At 38.3% G+C, this 22,836-nt stretch overlaps 1 protein-coding gene across 2 annotated transcripts in view; it reads right to left on the reverse strand.

The window, feature by feature from the left end:
* Positions 1–22,836, reverse strand: part of SNTG1 (syntrophin gamma 1) — a 564,878-nt gene that overhangs the window by 460,794 nt on the left and 81,248 nt on the right. For both annotated transcript variants that reach the window (XM_023540209.1, XM_003421078.3), the window contains exon 3: positions 3,800–3,856. In XM_023540209.1, the coding sequence (XP_023395977.1) occupies positions 3,800–3,856 (57 nt within the window). The remainder of the gene's footprint in view (positions 1–3,799; positions 3,857–22,836) is intronic.

Genomic DNA, 22,836 nt, shown 5'->3' on the forward strand with positions numbered 1-22,836 from the left:
TGTTCTGGTACTCCAGTCAGTTGTAGGTTATTTCTCTTGATAGAGTCCCATAAGATTCTTAAGATTTCTTCATTTTTTTAAATTCTTTTATCTGATTTTTCTTCAAATATATTAGTGCCAAGTGATTTATCTTCAAGCTTAGAAATTCTAGCTTCTAATTCCTCAATTCTGCTCCTCTGACCTTCTATTGAGTTATCTAATTCTGTAATTTTATTGTTAATATTCTGAATTTCTGATTGCTCTCTGTCTATGGATTTTTCCAGCTTATTAAACTTTTCATTATGTTCCTGAATAATCTTTCTGATTTTCAGTTGCTTTATCTCTGTGTTCCTTGGCTTGTTCTGCATATTGTCTCATTTCCTTCCTGATATCTTGAAGGGTTCTATATATTAAATTTTGTATTCTGCATCTGGTAATTCCAGGAATGCACTTTCATCTAAAAGATCCCTGGATTCTTTGTTTTGAGAGCCTGTTGAGGTGCTCATGGCCTGTTTCTTTATGTGACTTGATATTGAGTGTTGTCTCTGAGCCATCTATAAGTTATTGTATTAGTTTATGCTTGCTTACTGTGTCGTAGCTGCTTCCTTTGTTTTGTTTTGGTATACCCCTATGGGTTGCTTGAGTGAGCTAGCTTGATTATTTTTGCCTTTGGAGCTCTGGTGTCCTGTCCCCAGCTGGCTAGAGCTGTTATCGGGTATATCAGTCTAAGAGTCCATCCAGTTTTCTTGTATGAATTCAGCTCAGGTTTCCACGTAGCTGATATCAAGTGTGTAGTACAGATTCTGTCCTACAGTCTTAAAGGGGCAGGGGTGATTGGCATATATACCGATAGCTGCTTGCTGCAGGGGGTCACGCTCTGAACAATGCAGGGGGCTGAGGACCAACCCCCAAGTGTCTCTGAGGAAAACGCATCTCTGTTCCCTAGAGTGTGCTGGTGGGTGGGCTCTGCAGAGGGACCGTGGGCACCCAAAGTTTTTGTCACAAGGACTGGGAGGTACCAGTTATCCCTGGACCCCTGTCGCGGGTGTTTGGGCGACCCATGTGGAGCCACCAGTCTTTAGGTCCCTGTTGTGGGTAGCTGAGGACCTTGTTTAATAGGCAAAGCAATGTCAAATGTCATACACCCACCTCTCCACTGCACCGCCGAAATGGTTGGAGTTTGCCAAAAAGGGCGTATTCTCCCAAAATAGGCCCACACAAGTCCATGCAGAAGGGAAAGGTGCTCAAGGTCCACAGATGATTTATGCCTGGACAGGAGCCGCTTCTGTCATGAGCTCCCCCAGTTAATGGAGCTAGCAAATTATCTTTTCCTCCCAGTTGCAAATTTTTTCCTTCCCCAAGGCTGGGAGGATGGCTCCAGGTGCTCACCAGGGTCTATCTCAGGCCTAGGGATTCAGCCACTGAAGCTGGCTTGAGAGTGGGCGGGGGGGACGCGGTAAGATATAGGCAAGTACTTAGCTTTTGCCAAGAGCACTGTTTTCCTCAGGTTCTGGAGGTGTGAGTGGGCTGTGTGTTTGGCTGCTTCTCCCTGAGGAAACTGCGGCTCAACGCTAGGACCAGCCCGCTGCTGCCGCCACCACCGCCAATCTGGGAACAGTGCCTGAGGGCTCCCCACGACTCAGGTACGGTACCCCCTCTCCACTTCTGAAGGGTCTCTTCCTTCCCCTGCCCCTCAGTTCGTTGTCTAAGTTTGCCTTTGATGCTCAGGGCTCCCAGCTTGTCACAAATATACTCGTTCCACTTGTTTTTTCGGGTCTTTGTTGTAAAGAGGGCTCCACCAAAGCGTCTGTCTATTCTGCCATCTTGGCTCCGCCTGGAGAGTGGGATTTGATAGTACATTTTTCACCAAAAATAAAATTAAAATAATAACACTATCTAAAACACATAAAGAGAATGAAAGACAGAAATCAAGGCTCAGAGGTGAGTACTGAGAAAGTCAAGATGAAAAGCCCTAAAAGAAAAGAAACTGGGACAAATAGGTACTATTGTCTTTTTTTTTTTTTTTTTGGTCAAACTGCCTGTTGTATGAACCAATCACAGTACAAACATTACTTTTTGGCCAACATTTTCGTTGAATACAAACATTTTTAATTCACAAAATTACTTTGGTATGTGTAGAAGAGCCTATTTTGGATTGAAATAATGGAAATAAGCTGAAAATATTCATTCGCTGAGATTCTTGATGCTTTAAAAATGGTTTAGGTTTAATTCTGCAGTATTTCAATCAAAATAAGCAAATAAACAAAAATGATATTATTGGGTTTCAATTATAAATGCAAATAGCAAAAGCATAAAGGGTATTTCCTGCTGGCACAAAAATAATATAGTTCCACCACCAAAAATATGTAAATGCCAAAAACCAACCAAACCCAGTGCCATTGAGTCGACTCTGACTCATAGCAACCCTATAGGACAGAGTAGAACTGCCCCATGGAGTTTCCAAGGAGCACCTGGCAGGTTCGAACTGCTGACCCTTTGGGTAGCAGCTGTAGCACTTAACCACTAAGCCACCAGGGTTTTCCAGGTAAGTGCCAGGGTACATAAAAATGCTTTTCTTAAATGAAGTCAATTCTCACTACTGGATTTTACTTATACTATTTTGTGTTCTCTGTTCATGGACTTTCCAGTGGTTCCTTTACATTCTTCACAACCTCAATAAATACCCTGGCCAAAAACAAAACAAAGAAACAACCAGCCAAAAAAGCAAAAACAAATTTTTTTTTTAATTGAATAATAGCATTCCCTCTTCTGCATGCCTCTCTAGTTATAGTCAATAAAAAGATAAAGTAAAACCACAAAATACATTTTAAAACTATAGTTTCCATAGGGTAATATTCTTATCTGTGACAATGCAAGGCTACTAAGCATTGATCTCTTTTCTGAGTCATTTCATAAAGGCAGCTAGAACTAACACAAGAATTTAGAGTTCCATCATGTATACACAACTTGGGCCATGTTAAAATTTCATAAAATACACAGCTAAGATGTATAATTGATTTTTACCCTAAAAAGTAAAATACCTAACCCAAGCATCAAGGTAAAGTTCAATTTTATTGACCTATGCATAGATGTAGGTTTGTAAAGAGTTCAACTTATTTGCTGAACTCTTGCGTTTGTATCTAATAATTTCCATTCTCTTTAAACGTCTCTTTTGTTTCCAGGATGATAAGTTGCAGATGTTGTACAACTTTAATAGTCAACAATATATAGGAATAAGAGCCACTTAAGACAGCACTGGGTGGATGGGTTTTTAAGATGTATTAATGGATGAAAATGAATATAGTCATTAAAATAAATGAAATGCTAAGATTTTAGCTTATCCTATATGCTTGCATTGTTACATGAAATTTTACTGATTTCTTAAATAAAAATGAAAATTAAACAAAAGAAAAAGGAATAGAGCACTAATGCTTTACTTACTACCATTTCTTTTCTGTCTAAAACTTGTTCTCCCTTCACCCACTGGCAGGTGAACGTTTCCGGCACTGGTTGATTAGAGAAGATATGCACAATACAACACCAAATTCTATACTTCAGATGAAGCCATGTGAAGAAAATCAGTGAGCTGTATGCAATTCCTGGTAAGATAAAAGCCCCAAATACTTTTCTTTTTTTTTTTTTAATCCTTAAATCATACGGTAAGAGTTGGCAAGAATCTGTGAGAAACTTTCTAATTTACATCCCAGACCAAATATTACGGAGTTTGATATAGCCATTCTTGTCTAGTCATTAATCAGCAAACATACAGTACACAAAGTGCAGCATGACCTTCATAATAACATACTGAAAGAGAGGCTACCTTTATGCTTAATCCAAATCCTCCTACAGTTTGTCTTCTAATCGTCACCGTTCTTTCCTGAAAGACAGGATTTTAAAAGTGGTTAGTATCTCCCAATACTGTACTAACATCCCATTTGCCTCATCTGGACTTTTTGTTCTTCAAAACAAAGTATTTTGAGAGAGCATACCAAAAACCCAAAGCAAACCCACTGTCATCGAGTCAATTCCAACTTATAGTGACCTTATAGGACAGACTAGAACAGGTCCATAGAGTTTCCAAGGAGCATATGGTGGATTCGAACTGCTGACCTCTTGGAGACAGCGTAGAGACTTCAAGTATTTCAATAAATGGAGTACGTTATAATTTTTTAATCAAAGGTTAAAACTCTTTCGTCAAAATAAAAGAGACTGTATGTTATTAAACTCCTAAACTCCGAAAAATTAAGTTCTTTTCAACTCTTTTTTGGATGTATTTTCCACATTTTCGCATTTTATATTCATGTTGTGTAAAAAATTACTCGTTTTTGGCTACATAAAAGCAATTCATGTCAATGTTAAATAGTGTCTTTGTTAAAGGAGGCCTTATATCCACCACTACAAAATCATATTGCCTGTGGAAACTGGAGAGCTGAGCTGTGAGGCCGTGATGCCCCAGCATATGATTCATGTGTTTATACAACTGAAAATGTAAGTATGCTTGGTCAACATAATTGCTTATTTGAAAGAGAACAGATTGCACACCTGAGTAATAATGACAACGGAATTATCTATGTTGAATATCAATTCCTTTTTTTCCTTCCATAATGGAAATAATAATTGAATGATTGGCTTATTAAAATTAAAAATCACAAAGATGGTGTATCATCAAAAAGAGCTACTTTAGAACAAATCCTTTAATTTCCAATTTAAAAAGTCACATATAGCTCTGCTTTAAGGCAATCGTCTCTAGGTACTGAGTACTCTGGAGGCATGCTGAAAATTTGTATGCTTTTATTTATAATCTGTTCATTTACATAAACCTGCTTGAATCTTGCCTTCCCATGTCCATAGCCATTGAGACACCTACCCTTCTTCCCCTGTTTCTCTCCCTGTATTTGGGATATTTATTACTGATAAATATCAGGTTTTTATTTGTACAGATAAATACAGAACTAGATCCCTGTATCTCCCCAACGGTCCAATTTATTTGGTTACATTATCCTTTCCAAATTTAAATACGCCTGTCTTTCTCAATAATGTATTTTTCCCTCACTTGATTAACATAATTTTATCATCATATCCCTGGTTCTACAGGAACTGTGTGGAACAACAATATTAGTTAAAAAGAAAAACTAAGAAATTCTAAAAAACTTGTGCTTCTGATGCCTCTTGCTAAATACACTAAAACAGGTTAAAAACTCATCATTTTGCAAGAGTACAAGCTTCTTCATTTAGTCAAGTATTTAGTTTTCATAAACAAAAATACAATACTGTGATACCAAAAGTGAGATACATTAGCAGAGTTATCTTGAATTTAGAAACAAATGTTTCTGGCTGGAGATTGGAATACAGTTATTAAAAATACATTAGTTTAAATGAGTAGCATTCAATAATATAAATTTCCTTTATTTTGACAATCTTCAAGTAATTTTAGCTATTTAAAAAATACCAATTTTACTCATAACCTGCTATCAAATCATGTTTTCAAGCCAACATTAAAATTATATTTATATACAAATTTACATATATAATTTATATAAAGCATATTAAAATATAAAACAAAATATCCTTATTGAAAATGCCATGATCTCTATTTTCTTTTAATTTTTAAACTTACTACTGTAGCCCCCCTCAATTGCTGCAGCCACAAGTCTGAGAATATGCAGTATTTTAGAATTAATACTATAAATCCTACGCATATAAATATACCTCCATGTACAAAAGCAAAAAGAAAGATGAAAACATGCATTATCCATATGTATTATATAAACTCTAATGTAAAACACACTAAATATTTATTGGAAATTACCTTCACTGAAAAGCAACAAATGTACAAGACAATAGCAATATGATAAATTAAGACATATTCGATTACTTTCCATTAAATGATTCATTAAAGTAAGGCTTACATTGCAAACACTATTGGAATTGAAGTCAAAGATGTATCAATGAGTCAAATATCCACAACATAACATGTTTGGCAAATTACTTAAGCTCTTTGTTTTGAGAATTAATGTTTGTAGAAACTTAATGAATATTAAAGCACACACAATCTGTGATTCTAGACAGGGCTTCTTACATAATAACCAAAAAAACAAACCAGTTGCAATCTAGTCAAGGGGCTTCTGACTCATAAAGACTCTGTAGGACAGAGTAGAGCTGCCCTACAGGGTTTCCAAGGCTGTAATCCTTAATGAAGCAGACAGCCACATCTTTCTCCTGTGGAGCGGTTGGTAGGTTCAAACCGCTGACCTCTGGGTTAGCAGCCAGCCAAGCTCTTAGCCACTGAGCCACCAGGGCTCCTTCCTCTTACACAATAAGCGCTGAAATACTTAATTTTTATGCACCTCATACGTAAATATTTATACCATAGAGTAGCTCAAATATGGGAAGACTCAAGACTCTGAGATAGGTGAATTAAATGGTGATCTTTATTTCTTGAAAACATACAGGCAAAATGCTTTCACAGAACTGCCTGTCAAGCTAAAGTAACTTCCTTGGATGGCCAGAATCATTCCCTTAATTCCTTTTATTTAGTGAATGAATACATTATTCTTTCGAAAAGCATCAAAACCAGTGATGCATTCATCTCAGGCAACCCATATCAGCTATCTCTAATAAAGATTTCAGTCTGTCAGAGAAAATGCTTTTTAATTAGCAAATACCATCACTGAATGCCCTAGACGATCTTACATAGCAACCATTAGCTGGGGGGACCACTTGGTCAATGAGTTTTGTTTCAGTAGCTAAGCGTGTACCTGAGAGGAACGGAAAGCCCATCTGTCTTCTCAAAGGTCTTTGAAATGTATTAAGCATTCTGTATCTGTCTGTTTCCAATGTTTGATGAAGAAAATGAAAAATATTTAGAACATGTTCTAAATCAAATAGAAAATTGCTGATACAGGGAGGCGTTTAGACAGACTAAGTAGTCAGCAGAAATTGTTGAAAACATCAGGAACAGCACTTATGTTAATGTTTTTAAAGCACATGGACACACACACATGCATGTGCAAAGCCCAGCTCAGCACTTCTATGCTATTACTTCATTAGGTTACTTTTAAGAAAGTTAGGAGAGGAGGGCAAAACAAATCATGTTTTAAAACCTAGATTTTAATTTGGCCAATGCGGGCAGCAGGGAGCAGAAAAGGGCAAGTTCTTAGTACGGCACCTGCTGATATTCCTCCAGTGATTTCTACACCTGTATGAGCGATGCCACTCTCTCCTCTTTTCACGTCTCCACATCTAGTTTTTTTCTCCCATCTCCCAAATAAAAGATTAATAAAAATCAGCAGTGTTAATGACGTGTTTTTCTCTCTCACTTCATAAATCAGAGAATACCTGGAAGCTGATCCACAATTATATCTAGTTAATACATCTTGGGTGTTATAAAAGCTGTTGCCTAGTAACAAATCACCATCCTTTGGGAAAGCAAGGTCTATTCAGTTATTTTTAAAACACAAAATCCAGACTGGTGCTCCTACATACTCACATGTAAAATGTCTCTTTAGCCTTCATATTCTTTACAGAATGCAAAGGATGGGCCCAAGGTTAATATTGGCTTGTATAAAAACTTGCTGCACACCTAATCAGTACCAGTATTATGAAGAAAGCTTGTTTTCAATGCTTTGTGCATTTTATATAAAATAAATAGTTATTCCCTCTTGCCCACCAGAATATAATACACATTATGTTTGAAATAGCATATATGTGTCTGAATTATATAAGAACATACATATGTATATATATAATATATTATATACATCAAACCAGAAATGTTGACATCATGTATTCCTAATACGGACTTTTTTTTAAGCTATGGATGTGAAAGAGGAGGAGGTGTGGGAACAGTACAAACCCTGGACTGTTATCAATTAACAATTACCAAATGGAGGATGGTTTGCATTGACTTTCTGCAACTGAAACAGTGAAGTTATGTAGCAGAAATGTCATTAGCTCTTCTTGACAATTCAGAAAGAGTAAAAAAACTTGGAAATGAATAATAATAAAGATGATAGCTTCTAGTTACAAAAATCCATAATGTGCGTGCTCAGAGCACTCATAGCACTCTGTCACTGACTTTTTTTTCTCCTCTGGGTTTCTGAGGGCTGAACCTGTGGCTTGTCCACAGCAGTGTCTCAAGCATTTAGCACAGCACTTACATTAGTTATGAATTAATTTATGACATGCATAAACAGATTTTTTTCAATAGTATTCCCAAGTTATCATCATAACAGCCCACTGGCATAGGCAATAGTAAACAAATTGTATGAATGAGAAGCTGAAATAAAAAGGGGTTAAATTAACTTGCCCAAGATCCAAATCATGACTTAAATCTGCTGTTTCTATCATACCAGACATAAGAAGAAATGAACAGAGGCAGGGCCAAGATGGCGGACTAGGTGGACGCTACCGCGGATCCCTCTTGCAACAAAGACTCAGAAAAACAAGTGAATCGATCACATACATAACAATCTACGAACTCTGAACAACAAACACAGACTTAGAGACGGAGAACGAACAAATACGGGCAGACAGCGATCGTTTTCAGAACTAAGAGCCGGTGTACCAGGCAGGTGACCTTCGGAGCCCGGGCTGGGGCAGAGCCCAGGGGGGCAGATGGCACAGACAAGGGCCCAGCCCTACTCCCCCCAACCCATCCCGGGAGGGAGTCTAGCTGGTTGGCGCAGGCGGCGTAGCAGCGCAGCCGGCGGGAGAAGCACCCGGGAGGCAGTGACTGATCTTGGAGCGGGGAGAGCAGCATCCCAGCCGGGGAGCCGTCCCGCCGGGACTTTGGCGGGAAGCGGGCGAGACGCGAGCGTGGGGATCAGCTATATTTCCCTAAAGCGACCCCAGGGGGGGCGCCCAGATGTTCGTGAGGGCAACGCCCACTCAGTTCGCGCGAGCGGTGAGGCGCACCGGAGGGAGAAATCCCCGGGAGGAAGTGACGGGTCTTGGAGCGGGGACAGCAGTGTCCCAGCCGGGGAGCCGGCCCGCTGGGATCTTGGCGAGAGCGGGCGGGGTGTGAGCGCATTTCCCTGAATAGACCCCGGGGGCGGGCCCAGCTGTTCGTGAGGGCCACGCCCACTCGGTTCGCGCGAGCGGTGCAGCGCACCGGAGGGAGAAATCCCCAGAAGTGACTGATCTTGGAGCGGGGAGACTAGCGTCCCAGACGGGGAGCCGTCCTGCCGGGATTCTGGCGGACGGGGGCGGAGCGTGAACGTGGGGATCAGCTCTATATTCTGTGGTGCTACACGCCTAGCTCTCTGATCCCTCCCCGACCCTCCCCAGGCGGCTCCATTAACATCCGAATATCCTGAGCCAGACGAAGAATTCAGATAGGGATCTGACTGCATTTTTTTTTAGCTGATTACCTGGAAAATCTAGTTTCCCAGTGATGGCTCGGAGACAGCAGTCCATATCAAACCACATAAAGAAACAGACCATGACAGCTTCTCCAACCCCCCAAACAAAAGAATCAAAATCTTTCCCAAATGAAGATACAATCCTGGAATTATCAGATACAGAATATAAAAAACTAATTTACAGAATGCTTAAAGATATCACAAATGAAATTAGGATAACTGCAGAAAAAGCCAAGGAACACACGGATAAAACTGTTGAAGAACTCAAAAAGGTTACTCAAGAACATAGCGGAAAAATTAATAACTTGCAAAAATCCATAGAGAGACAGCATGTAGAAATCCAAAAGATTAACAATAAAATTACAGAATTAGACAACACAATAGAAAAGTCAGAGGAGCAGACTCGAGCAATTAGAATGTAGACTGGGACTTCTGGAGGACCAGGGAATCAACTCCAACATAGCTGAAAAAAAATCAGATAAAAGAATTTAAAAAAATGAAGAAACCCTAAGAATCATGTGGGACTCTATCAAGAAGGATAACTTGCGGGTGATTGGAGTCCCAGAACAGGGAGGGGGGACAGAAAACACAGAGAAAATAGTTGAAGAACTCCAGACACAAACCTTCCCTGACATCATGAAAGACGAAAGGATATCTATCCAAGATGCTCACCGAACCCCATTTAAGTTTGATCCAAAAAGAAAAACACCAAGACATATTATCATCAAACTTGCCCAAACCAAAGACAAACAGAAAATTTTAAAAGCAGCCAGGGAGAAAAGAAAGGTTTCCTTCAAGGGAGAATCAATAAGAATAAGTTCAGATTTACTCAGCAGAAACCATGCAAGCAAGAAGGGAATGGGACGACGTATACAGAGCACTGAAGGAGAAAAACTGCCAACTAAGGATCATATATCCAGCAAAACTCTCTCTGAAATATGAAGGAGAAATTAAGATATTTACAGATAAACATAAGTTTAGAGAATTTGCAAAAACTAAACCAAGACTGCAAGAAATGCTTAAGGAGACCGTTTGGCCTGATGACCAATAATATCAGGCACCAGCACAATACAAGGTCACAAAACAGAACGTCCTGATATCAACGCAACTCAAATAGGGAAAGCACAAAAACAAAGTAAGATTAATTCTAAAAAATAAACAAATAAACAAAATAAAACACATAACTGGAAATCAATAGATAAACGATCACAATAATCAAAAAGAGGGACTAAATATAGAAGGCATTGAACTGCCAGATGGAGAGTGATACAAGGCGATATAGAACGATACATTAGGTTTTTACTTAGAAAAATAGGGGTAAATAATAAGGTAACCACAAAAAGGAATATCAATTCCATAACTCAAGAAAAAAGCCAAGAAAAACGTAACGACTCAACAAACATAAAGTTAAACATTATGAAAATGAGGATCTCACAATCTACTAAGAAAAACGTCTCAGCACAAAAAAGTATGTGGAAAAATGAAATGGCCAACAACACACATGAAAAGGCATCAAAATGACAGCACTAAAAACTTATTTATCTATAATTACGATGAATGTAAATGGACTAAATGCACCAGTAAAGAGACAGAGAGTCATGGACTGGATAAAGAAACACGATCCATGTATATGCTGCCTACAAGAGACACACCTTAGACTTAGAGACACAAACAAACTAAAACTCAAAGGATGGAAAAAAATATATCAAGCAAATAATAAGCAAAAAAGAAGAGGAGTAGCAATACTAATTTCTGACAAAATAGACTTTAGACTTAAATCCGCCACAAAGGATAAAGAAGGACACTATATAATGATAAAAGGGACAATTGATCAGGAAGATATAACCATATTAAATATTTACGCACCCAATGACAGGGCTGCAAGATAAATCAAATTTTAACAGAATTGAAAAGCGAGATAGACACCTCCACATTTATAGCAGGAGACTTCAACACACCACTTTCGGAGGACAGGACATCCAGTAAGAAGCTCAATAGAGACACGGAAGACCTACTTACAACAACCAACCAACTTGACCTCATAGACTTATACAGAACTCTCCACCCAACTGCTGCAAAATATACTTTTTTTTCTAGTGCACATGGAACATTCTCTAGAATAGACCACATATTAGGTCACAAAACAAATCTTTCCAGAATCCAAAACATCGAAATATTACAAAGCATCTTCTCAGACCACAAGGCAATGAAGCTAGAAATCAATAACAGAAAAACTAGGGAAAAGAAATCAAATACATGGAAAATGAACAATACCCTACTGAAAAAAGACTGGGTTATAGAAGACATCAAGGAGGGAATAAGGAAATTCTTAGAAAGCAACGAGAATGAAAATACTTCCTATCAAAACCTCTGGGACACAGCAAAAGCAGTGCTCAGAGGCCAATTTGTATCGATAAATGCACACATACAAAAAGAAGAAAGAGCCAAAATCAGAGAACTGTCCCGACAACTTGAACAAATAGAAAGTGAGCAACAAAAGAACCCATCAGGCACCAGAAGAAAACAAATAATAAAAATTAGAGCTGAACTAAATGAATTAGACAACAGAAAAACAATTGAAAAAATTAACAAAGCCAAAAGCTGGTTTTTTGAAAAAATTAACAAAATTGATAAACCATTGGCCAGACTGACTAAAGAAAAACAGGAAAGGAAACAAATAACCCGAATAAGAAACGAGAAGGACCACATCACAACAGAACCAAATGAAATTAAAAGAATCATTTCAGATTACTACGTAAAATTGTACTCTAACAAATTTGAAAACCTAGAAGAAATGGATAAATTCTTGGAAAAATACTACCTACCTAAACTAACACATTCAGAAGTAGAACAACTAAATAGACCCATAACAAAAAAAGAGATTAAAATGGTAATCAAAAAACTTCCAACAAAAAAAAGTCCTCGCCCAGACAGCTTCACCGCAGAGTTCTACCAAACCTTCAGAGAAGACTTAACACCATTACTACTGAAGGTATTTCAAAGCATAGAAAAAGACGGAATACTACCCAGCTCATTCTATGAAGCTACCATCTCCCTGATACCAAAACCAGGTGAAGACATTACAAAAAAAGAAAATTTTAGACCTGTATCCCTCATGAACATAGATGCAAAAATCCTCAACAAAATTCTAGCCAATAGAATCCAACAACACATCAAAAAAAAATTCACCCTGATCACGTGGGATTTATACCAGGTATGCAAGGCTGGTTTAATATCAGAAAAACCATTAACGTAATCCATCACATAAATAAAACAAAAGATAAAAACCACATGATCTCATCAATAGATGAAGAAAAGGCATTTGACAAAGTTCAACACCCATTTATGATAAAAACTCTTACCAAAATAGGAATTGAAGGAAAATTCCTCAACATAATAAAGGGCATCTATGCATCAAGTAAGCCCCGAGAACAATTACAAACCTCATCAAAGGAGAAGGCGACCCCAAATTGATTTTGTTTCCTCCATCCTTGCAAAATGGAGGCTCGAAATAGAAATTGAGTTATTTTTAGAAGTAAGTAATGTACTATTCTTGTGTCTGCAGTAATGAAATATTTTATTTTTCTTAATTCGAATTTTTTTTCTTTAAAATTTAGTGCATAGTATACACTTAAAGCATGCCACTAGCCATATTTCGGTTGGCCAAAAGACACATGCAGCTAGTGGCTACCATATTAGACAGTGTAGTTCTAGACCCTCAGCTCTTCCATTTCATCCCTTCTCAGAGCCATCGGTCCAGTCACAATAGCCCTGCCTTGACTGATCTCAGAGTGAGTTAAGAAAATGCTTATTGTGTAGGGGTGCAGTTTCCGATGCCGAAAGCCTGGAAGGAGGCTGAGGCAAAGAAGTAAAAAAATTCTCTTCAGAGTCAGTGGAGAGATGAGGAGGACAAAAGATCTCATGGGTTGACCATTTGTAGGAAATTTGAATAATTCAGGTCTAAGTCAAGGTCAGTGCATATGACCATTCCAGGAAAACCTGGCCTATGAGCTAATTATAAAATCTAAAGCTAGCAACATTTCCCAGCCATTACTCATTTTAATCATTTTCAACTAAACAATGAATAGAATAGAAAATAAATGTTATTAAAATGATTTATAATTCATCAAGAATGATAAATAGAATGACTTGCTGTTCACATGTTTCTAAGAGAAATACCCATAATTTATATATAACAGTACATATTTATAATTCATTTACCATCTATGGATAGCAATTTGAGGTTAGATGGTTTCCTCAGACACTGGTGCCTTCCAAAAACCCAGTGCCGTCGAGTTGATTCTGACTCATAGCGACCCTATAGGACTGAGTAGAATTGTCCCATAGAGTTTCCAAGGAGCGCCTGGCGGATTCGAACTGCTGACGCTTTGGTTAGCAGCCGTAGCACTTAATCACTGGTGCCTTAGGTTAAATAATCAGGCACTCTGTATCTCAGGATACTCTGGTAGTTCTGATGTCGGAACTGATTTGACAGTGTCTAACAACAACAACATGTACTTTCTCCCTGGAGGCAGTGGTGGCTCAGTGGTAGAATGCTTGCCTTCCATGTGGGAGACCCAGGTTCTATTCCTGATCGATGCACCTCATGCGCAGCCACCACACAGCTGTTGGTGGAGGACTGTGTGTTGTTACGATGCTGAACAGGTTTCATCAGGGCTTCCAGAATAAACAGACTAGGGAGAAAGGCTTGGTGATCTACTTCTGAAAATCAGCCAGTGAAAACCCTACAGATCACAATGGTCTGATCAGCAAACGATTGTGAGGATGGGGCAGGACCAGGCAGTATTTCATTTCATCGTGCACGGGGTCATACTCAGATATAAAATCCCCAGAATCTTGCAAAGCAGACCAAATCTGGAAATGCAGAATGTAGGAATAAATGAAAAACCCCAGTGGTGGGTCCTTGGAGTTTTGAAGGCACTGCTGGTGATACCGCACCTATGAAGCCTAGAAAAACTCTACATTTCCATGGACTAGAAGTGCTAACAAAGATCTTTTTTTTTTTTTTTATGCAAAGCCAACAGCCAATATCACTCTAAATGGAGAGAACCTGAAAGCATTTCCCCTTAGAATGGGAACCAGACAAGGATGCCTTTTATCACCGCTCTTATTCAACATCGTACTTGAAGTCCTAGCCAGGGCAATTAGGCTAGACAAAGAAATAAAGGGTATCCAGATTGGCAAGGAGGAAGTAAAGCTATCACTATTTCCAGATGACATGATCGTATACATGGAAAACCCTAAGGAACCCTCCAGAAAACTACTGAAACTAATAGAAGAGTTTGGAAGAGTCTCAGGTTATAAAATAAACATACAAAAATCACTTGGATTCCTCTACATCAACAAAAAGAACACCGAAGAGGAAATAACCAAATCAATACCATTCACAGTAGCCCCCAAGAAGATAAAATACTTAGGAATAAATCTTACCAAGGATGTAAAAGACCTATGCAAAGAAAACTATAAAACTCTGCTACAAGAAATTCAAAAGGACATACTTAAGTGGAAGAACATACCCTGCTCATGGATAGGAAGACTTAACATAGTAAAAATGTCTATTCTACCAAAAGCCATCTATACATATAATGCACTTCCAATCCAAATACCAATGTCATATTTTAAGGGGATAGAGAAACAAATCACTAATTTCATATGGAAGGGAAAGAACCCCCGGATAAGCAAAACATTACTGAAAAAGAAGAAGAAAGTGGGAGGCCTCACTCTACCTGATTTCAGAACCTATTATACAGCTACAGTAGTCAAAACAGCCTAGTACTGGTACAACAACAGGCACATAGACCAATGGAACAGAATTGAGAACCCAGATATAAATCCATCCATGTATGAGCAGCTGATATTTGACAAAGGACCAGTGTCAGTCAATTGGGGAAATGATAGTCTTTTTAACAAATGGTGCTGGCATAACTGGATATCCATTTGCAAAAAAATGAAACAGGACCCATACCTCACACCATGCACAAAAACTAACTCCAAGTGGATCAAAGACCTAAACATAAAGACTAAAACGATAAAGATCATGGAAGAAAAAATAGGGACAACCCTAGGAGCCCTAACACAGGGCATAAACAGAATACAAAACATTACCAAAAATGATGAAGAGAAACCAGATAACTGGGAGCTCCTAAAAATCAAACACCTATGCTCATCTAAAGACTTCACCAAAAGAGTAAAAAGACCACCTACAGACTGGGAAAGAATATTCAGCTATGACATCTCAGACCAGCGCCTGATCTCTAAAATCTACATGATTCTGTCAAAACTCAGCCACAAAAAGACAAACAACCCAATCAAGAAGTGGGCAAAGGATATGAACACACATTTCACTAAAGAAGATATTCAGGCAGCTAACAGATACATGAGAAAATGCTCTCAATCATTAGCCATTAGAGAAATGCAAATTAAAACTACGATGAGATTTCATCTCACACCAACTAGACTGGCATTAATCCAAAAAACACAAAATAATAAATGTTGGAGAGGCTGCGGAGAGATTGGAACTCTCATACACTGCTGGTGGGATTGTAAAATGGTAGAACCACTTTGGAAATCCATCTGGCGTTATCTTAAACAGTTAGAAATAGAACTACCATACAACCCAGAAATCCCACTCCTCGGAATATACCCTAGAGATACAAGAGCCTTCACACAAACAGATATATGCACACCCATGTTTATTGCAGCTCTGTTTACAATAGCAAAAAGCTGGAAGCAACCAAGGTGTCCGTCAATGGATGAATGGGTAAATAAATTGTGGTATATTCACACAATGGAATACTACGCATCGATAAAGAACAGTGACGAATCTCTGAAACATTTCATAACATGGAGGAATCTGGAAGGCATTATGCTGAGCGAAATGAGTCAGAGGCAAAAGGACAAATATTGTATAAGACCTCTATTATAAGATCTTGAGAAATAGAAAAAAAGGAGAACACATACTTTTGTGGTTACAAAGAGGGGGGAGGGAGGGAGGGAGAGGGTTTTTTATTGATCAATCAGTAGATAAGAACTGCTTTGGGTGAAGGGAAAGACAACACACAATACAAGGAAGGTCAGCCTAATTGGACTGGACTAAAAGCAAAGAGGTTTCCGGGATAAAATGAAAGCTTCAAAGGTCAGTGGAGCAGGGGCTGGGGTCTGGGGAACAGGGTTTGAGGAGACTTCTAAGTCAACGGGCAAAATAATTCTATTATGAAAACATTCTGCATCCCACTTTGAATTGTGGCGCCTGGGGTCCTAAATGCCAACAAGCTGCCATCTAAGATACATCAATTGGTCTCAACCCACCTGGAGCAAAGGCAAAGGAAGAACACCAAGGCCACACGACAACTAAGAACCCAAGAGACAGAAAGGGCCACATGAACCAGAGACCTACATTATCCTGAGACCAGAAGAACTAGTTGGTGCCCGGCCACAATCAATGTCTGCCCTGCTAGGGAGCACAACAGACAACTCCTGAGGGAGCAGGAGGCCAATGGGATACAGACCCCAAATTCTCATAAAAAGACCATACCTAATGATATGAATGCGACTAGAGGAATCCCAGAGACAATGCTCCCCAGAACTTCTGATGGCACAGGACAGGAACCATCCCCGAAGACAACTCATCAGGCATGAAAAGGACTGGTCAGCGGAGGGGAGAGAGATGCTGATGAAGAGTGAGCCAATTAAATTAGGTGGACTCTGGAGAGAGTGTTGGCAACTCTTGACTGGAGGGGGGATGGGAAGATAGAGAGGGAAGATGGCAAAATTGGCACGAAACGAGAGACTGAAAGGGCTGACTCAATAGGGGGAGAGCAAGTGGGAGAAGGGAGTAAGATGTATGTAAACCGACATGTGACAGACTGATTGGAATGGTAAATGTTCACTTGTAGCTTAATAAAAATTCATTAAAAAAAAAAAGAAGAAATGAACAATTAGAAAGAAAGAAGGGAACCAAAAAATCAGGGTGTGAGGTAGTAAAAAAGAGAGGGAATAGCGAGAAATGGAAAATGTCCCCTCTGAGATCGGAGACAAGGCAAAAAGTCCCCTCTCACCACTCTATTCAACATATTAGAAGTCTGAGCAAGTGCAATAAAACAAGGATAAAAAAATTAAAAGAATATAGATTGGAGAAGAAGGAATATAACAGTATAGGAAATCTAAAAGATGACCCAAAAAGACAAAAAAAAAATTTTTTGGAGCTAATTGGTTATATTGGTTATAGCATGGTTAAATCACACGTTAATATATAAGTTAATTGCTTAACTATTACCAGCAAGGAGAAATTATAGAGTCCAAAATTTTAAACACTGTACCATTTACAACGTTGTCTTTAGGTGCCCTTGAGTTGTTTCCCACCTAAAGCGACCCTCTACACCACAGAAGGAAACACTGTCCAGTCCTGTACCATCCTCACCATTGTCACTTTTTGATGCCATTGTTGCAGCCGTTGTGTCAATCCATTTCAGTGAGGCTCTTCCTCTTTTTCACTGACCCTCTACTTTACCAAGCATCGTGTCCTTCTCCAGGGACTGGTCCCTCCTGATAATATGTCCAAACTACATGAGATGAAGTCTCATTATCCTCACTTCTAAGGAGCATTCTAGCTGTACTTCTTCGAAGACATATTTGTTCCTTCTGGCAGTCCGTGGTATATTCAGTATTCTTCACCAACACCATAATTCACATGCATCACTTCCTTGGTCTTCCTTATTATTGCTTAGCATGTCACATGCATATGAAGTGAATGAAAATACTGTGGTTTGGCTCAGGTGCACCTTAGTCCTCAAGGTGATATCTTGGCTTTTTAACACTTGAAAGAGTTCTTTTTGCAGCAGATTTGTTCAATGACTACATCCTTTGGTTTCTTAACTGCTGCTTCCATGGGCACATTTACAAAAACATATAAAAAAAATAATAGGGAAAACTAAAGAATAAAATCAAAAGTTATCTAAATAAATAAATATTTTGTCTTAATATATAGGAAGGCTCAATACTGTTATGATGTCAGTTCTTCCCAATTTGATCTGTAGAATTTATGCAACTCCAATCAAAATCCCAGGAAGTTATTTTGAGGATTTCAACAGACTGATTCTAAGTTTTATGCGGAAAGGCCAAAGACTCAGAATAGCCAACACAAAACTGAAAATAAGGACAAAGATGGATGATACCCAACTCAAGACTTTCTACAAAGCTGTGGCAACCAAGACATTGTGGTATTTCTTTAAAAAAAAACAAAAGAAACACATAGATCAATGGAATGGAATAGAGAAATACAACTAAAAAGCATAACAAACTGATCTTTGACAAAGGAGCAAACACAATTCAATAGAGAAATAATAGTTTTTCCAATGAAAGTTGCTAGAAAACTGGATGTCTACATGTAAACAATCTAGATACAGACCTTATACTTCTCATAAAAAGTTATCTCAAAATAGCTCATAAGCCTAAATGTAAAAACTCAAAATTATAAAACTCTGAGAAGAAAACAAAAAACTGTGACCATGAGTTTGAAAATTAGTGTTTAGGAACATACCAAAAGCATGATCTATGAACAAAAAATAAATGCCAGAAATTCTTATAATTAAAAACTTGTGCTTAGTGAAACATACTGTTAAGAAGTCATAAAGTGAAAGAAAATGTTTGCAAAACACATCTGATAAAGGACTTGTATGCTAAGTATATAAAGAACTCTTTAATCTCAACAATAAGAAAAAAAGCAGACTAAAAATTGGCCTAAATATCTGCACACCTCACAAAAAAAGATTTACAGATAGGAAGTAAGCATATGAAAATATGTTTAACATCATTTATTATTAGTGGATACTACTACACATCTATCAGAATGGCTAAGATCCAAAATGTTAATTGTTGGACCAATAGAAACCCTCATACATTGCTGGTAGGAATGTGAAATGATGCAGGCACTTTGGAAGACATTTTGACAGTTTCTTATAAAACTAAACATAGTCATACTACATGATCCAACAACTGCACTCCTAGATATTCACCCACTTAATTTTTTTTCTTCTTTTAATTGTACTTTAGATGAAGATTTACAGAACAAACTAGTTTCTCATTAAACAGTTAGTATACATATCATTTTATGACACTGGTTAACAACCTCAGAAAATGTCAACAATCTCCCTTCTCACACTTGGGTTCTGTATTACCAGCTTTCCTGTTGCCTCCTGCCTTCTAGTCCTTGCCCCTTGGCTAGTGTGCCCTTTAGTCTCATTTTATTTTATGGGCCTGTCCAGTCTTTAGCTGAAGGGTGAACCTCAGGAGTGACTTCATTACTAAGCTCATAGAGTATCCGGAAGCCATACTCTCATGGTTTCTCCAGTCTCTGTCAGGCCAGCAAGTATGGTCTTTCTTTTTGAGTAACAATTTAGTTTTATGTTTTTTCTCCACTTCTGTCTGGGGCCCTCTATTGTGATCCCTGTCAGAGCAGTCAGTGGTGGTAGCTGGGCACCATCTAGTTGTACTGGACTCAGTCTGTTGGGGGCCGTGGTAGATGTGGTCCATTAGTCCTTTGGATTAATCTTTCCCTTGTATCTTAAGTTTTCCTCATTCTTCCTTGCTCCTGAAGGGGTGAGACCAGCGGTGTATCCTCGATGGCAGCTTACAGGCTTTTAAGACCCCAGACACTACTCACCAGATAGAAAGTAGAACATTTTCTTTATAAACCATGTTACGCCAATTGAGCTAGGTGTTCCCCAAGACCATGGTCCCCACATCCCTCAGCCCAGCAGTTCGGTCCCTCAGGGAAAAAAAAAAAAATTTTTTTTTTTTTTTCCCTCACGAGTTTGGATATATCTATGGAGCTTCGATGACCTTGCCTTGTACAAGCTGTGCAGGCTTCCCCAGTATTGTGTACTGTCTTACCCTTCACCAGAGTTTCCACTTAATAAAAACAAAATGTTTTTTTTTTTGTTTTTTATTGTGTATATTGGAAACCCTGGTGGCGTAGTGGTTAAGTGCTACGGCTGCTAACCAAGAGGTTGGCAGTTCAAATCTGCCAGGCGCTCCTTGGAAACTCTACGGGGCAGTTCTACTCTGTCCTATAGGGTCGCTATGAGTCGGAATCGACTTGATGGCAGTGGGTTGGGTTAGTATTAGTATTTTTCCATCCCCACCCCTGCCGTCCCTGGTAACCATCAAAAATTGCTTCTTTTTGTATGTAATCCTTTTCATGACTTTTTACAGTAATGGTCTCATACAATATTTGTTCTTTTGTGATCGACTTATTTCACTCAGCATAATGTCTTCCAGTTTCATTCATGTCATCAGATGCTTCAGATTCATCATTGTTGTTTATCGCAGGGTAATACTCCATTGTGTGTATGTACCACAGTGTGATTATCCACTCATCTGTTGATGGGCATCTAGGTTGTTTCCATCTTTTTGCTATTGTGAACACCACTGCAATGAACATGGGTGTGCATGTGTCTATTCATGTGATGACTCTTATTTCTCTAGAATATATTCCTAGGAGTGGGATTGCTCAATCATATGATATTTCTATTTCTAGCTTTCTAAGGCAGCGTCATATCATTTTCCAAAATGGTTGTATCATTTTGCATCCCCACTAGCAGTACATAAGCATTCTGATCTCCCTGCAGCCTCTCCAACATTTATTATTTCCTTTTTTTTTTTTTTTTATTTCTGCCAGTAATGCCAGGGTGAGATGGTATCTCAGTGTGGTTTTGATTTGCATTTTTCTAATGACTAGTGATTGCAAGCATTTCCTCATGTGTCTGTTAGCTGCTTGAATGTCTTCTTTGGTGAAGTTTCTGTTCATTTCCCTTGCCCATTTTTTAATTGGATTGTTAATCTTTTTGGTTGTAGGTGTGTTGGACTCTCTTGTAAGATTTTAGAGATTAGACCTTTATTTGATTTATAATAGCCATTTTTTTCCCAGTCTGTAGGTTCTCTTTTTACTCGTTTGGTGAAGTCTTTTGATGAGCCCAAGTGTTTAATTTTTAGAAGATCCCAGTTATCTAGCTTATCTTCTGGAGTTTGTGTGTTGTTGGTTGTGGTGTGTATCTTGTTAATGCCACGTATTAGGGCCTCTAGCATTGATCCTACTTTTTCTTCTATGAACTTCATAGTTTTTTGCTTTATATTTAGGTCTTTGATCCATTTTGAGTTAGTTTTGTATATGGTTTGAGTTATGGGTCCTGTTTCATTTTTTTGCAGATGGACATCCAGTTTTGCCAGCACCATTTGTTAAAAAGACTGTCTTTTCCCCCATTTGATGGACTTTGAGCCCTCATCAAAGATCAGATGACCATAGGTGGATGGATTTACATCTGGATCCTCAATTCTGTTCCATTGGTTAATGCATCTGTTGTTGGACCAGTACCAGGCTGTTTTGACTACTGTAGCTGTAACGTAGGTTCTGAGATCAGGAAGTATGATTCCTCCTACTTTATTCTTCTTCTTCAATAGTGCTTTACTTATCAGGACTTCTTCTCTTTCCATATAAAGTTAATGATAAGTTTTTCCATCTCTTGAAAGGATTGAGTAGTGCTGACACAGCTCGTCTCTGAATTTTTCATAGAATTCTCCAGTGAAGCCTTCTGGACCAGGGCTTTTTTTTTGTTGGGAGCTTTTTGTGTGTGTGTGTGTGTGTGTGTGTGTTACCTTTTCAACCTCTTCTCTTGTTATGGGTCTGTTCAGGTTTTCAACATCATTTTGTGTTAGTTTGGGTAGGTCGTGTGTTTCTAGAAATTTATCCATTTCCTCTAGGTTTTCAAATTTGTTAGAGTGTGCTTTTTCATAATACTCTGTTATGATTCTTTTATTTCATTTGAGTCTGTTGTAATGTCCCCCCATTTCATTTCTTATTTGGGTTATTTGTGTCCTCCTCCTTTTTTCTTTTGTCAGTTTGGTCAGTGGTTTGTCAATTTTGTTGGTCCTTTCAAAGAACCAACTTTTGGATTTGTTGATTGTTTCTATTATTTTTCTATTCTTTATTTATTTCTGCTCTGATCTTTATTATTTCCTTTCTTCTGTTTTTTTTTTTTTTTTTTTTCTGGTGGTTGTGGACTTCTTTTGCTGTTATTCTGTTCATTCAAGTTGTGTAGCTAATGTTTTGATTTTGTCCTTTTTTTTTTTTATGCGTGCACCTATTGCTATAAATTGACCTCTGAGCATTGCCTTTGCTATTTCCCAAAGTTTTGGCATGATGTGTTTTCATTCTTGTTTGATTTTAGGAATTTGTTGATTCCATCTCTGATTTCTTTTATTAGCCAGTGGTTTTTAAGCAGGGTGTTATTCAGTTTCCATGTAATTGATTTTTTTCTTTGCTCTTCCTTTTGTTAATTTCTACTTTGATGGCATTTTGGTCAGAGAAGCTACTTTGTATTATCTCAGTGTTTTTTATTTTGTTGAGGGCTGCTCTGTGGTCTCAGATGTGATCTATTCTGAAGTACGTTCCACGTGCACTGGAAAAGAATGTGTACTT

Source organism: Loxodonta africana, chromosome 14 (assembly GCF_030014295.1).
Source record: "Loxodonta africana isolate mLoxAfr1 chromosome 14, mLoxAfr1.hap2, whole genome shotgun sequence".
Taxonomy (NCBI): domain Eukaryota; kingdom Metazoa; phylum Chordata; class Mammalia; order Proboscidea; family Elephantidae; genus Loxodonta; species Loxodonta africana.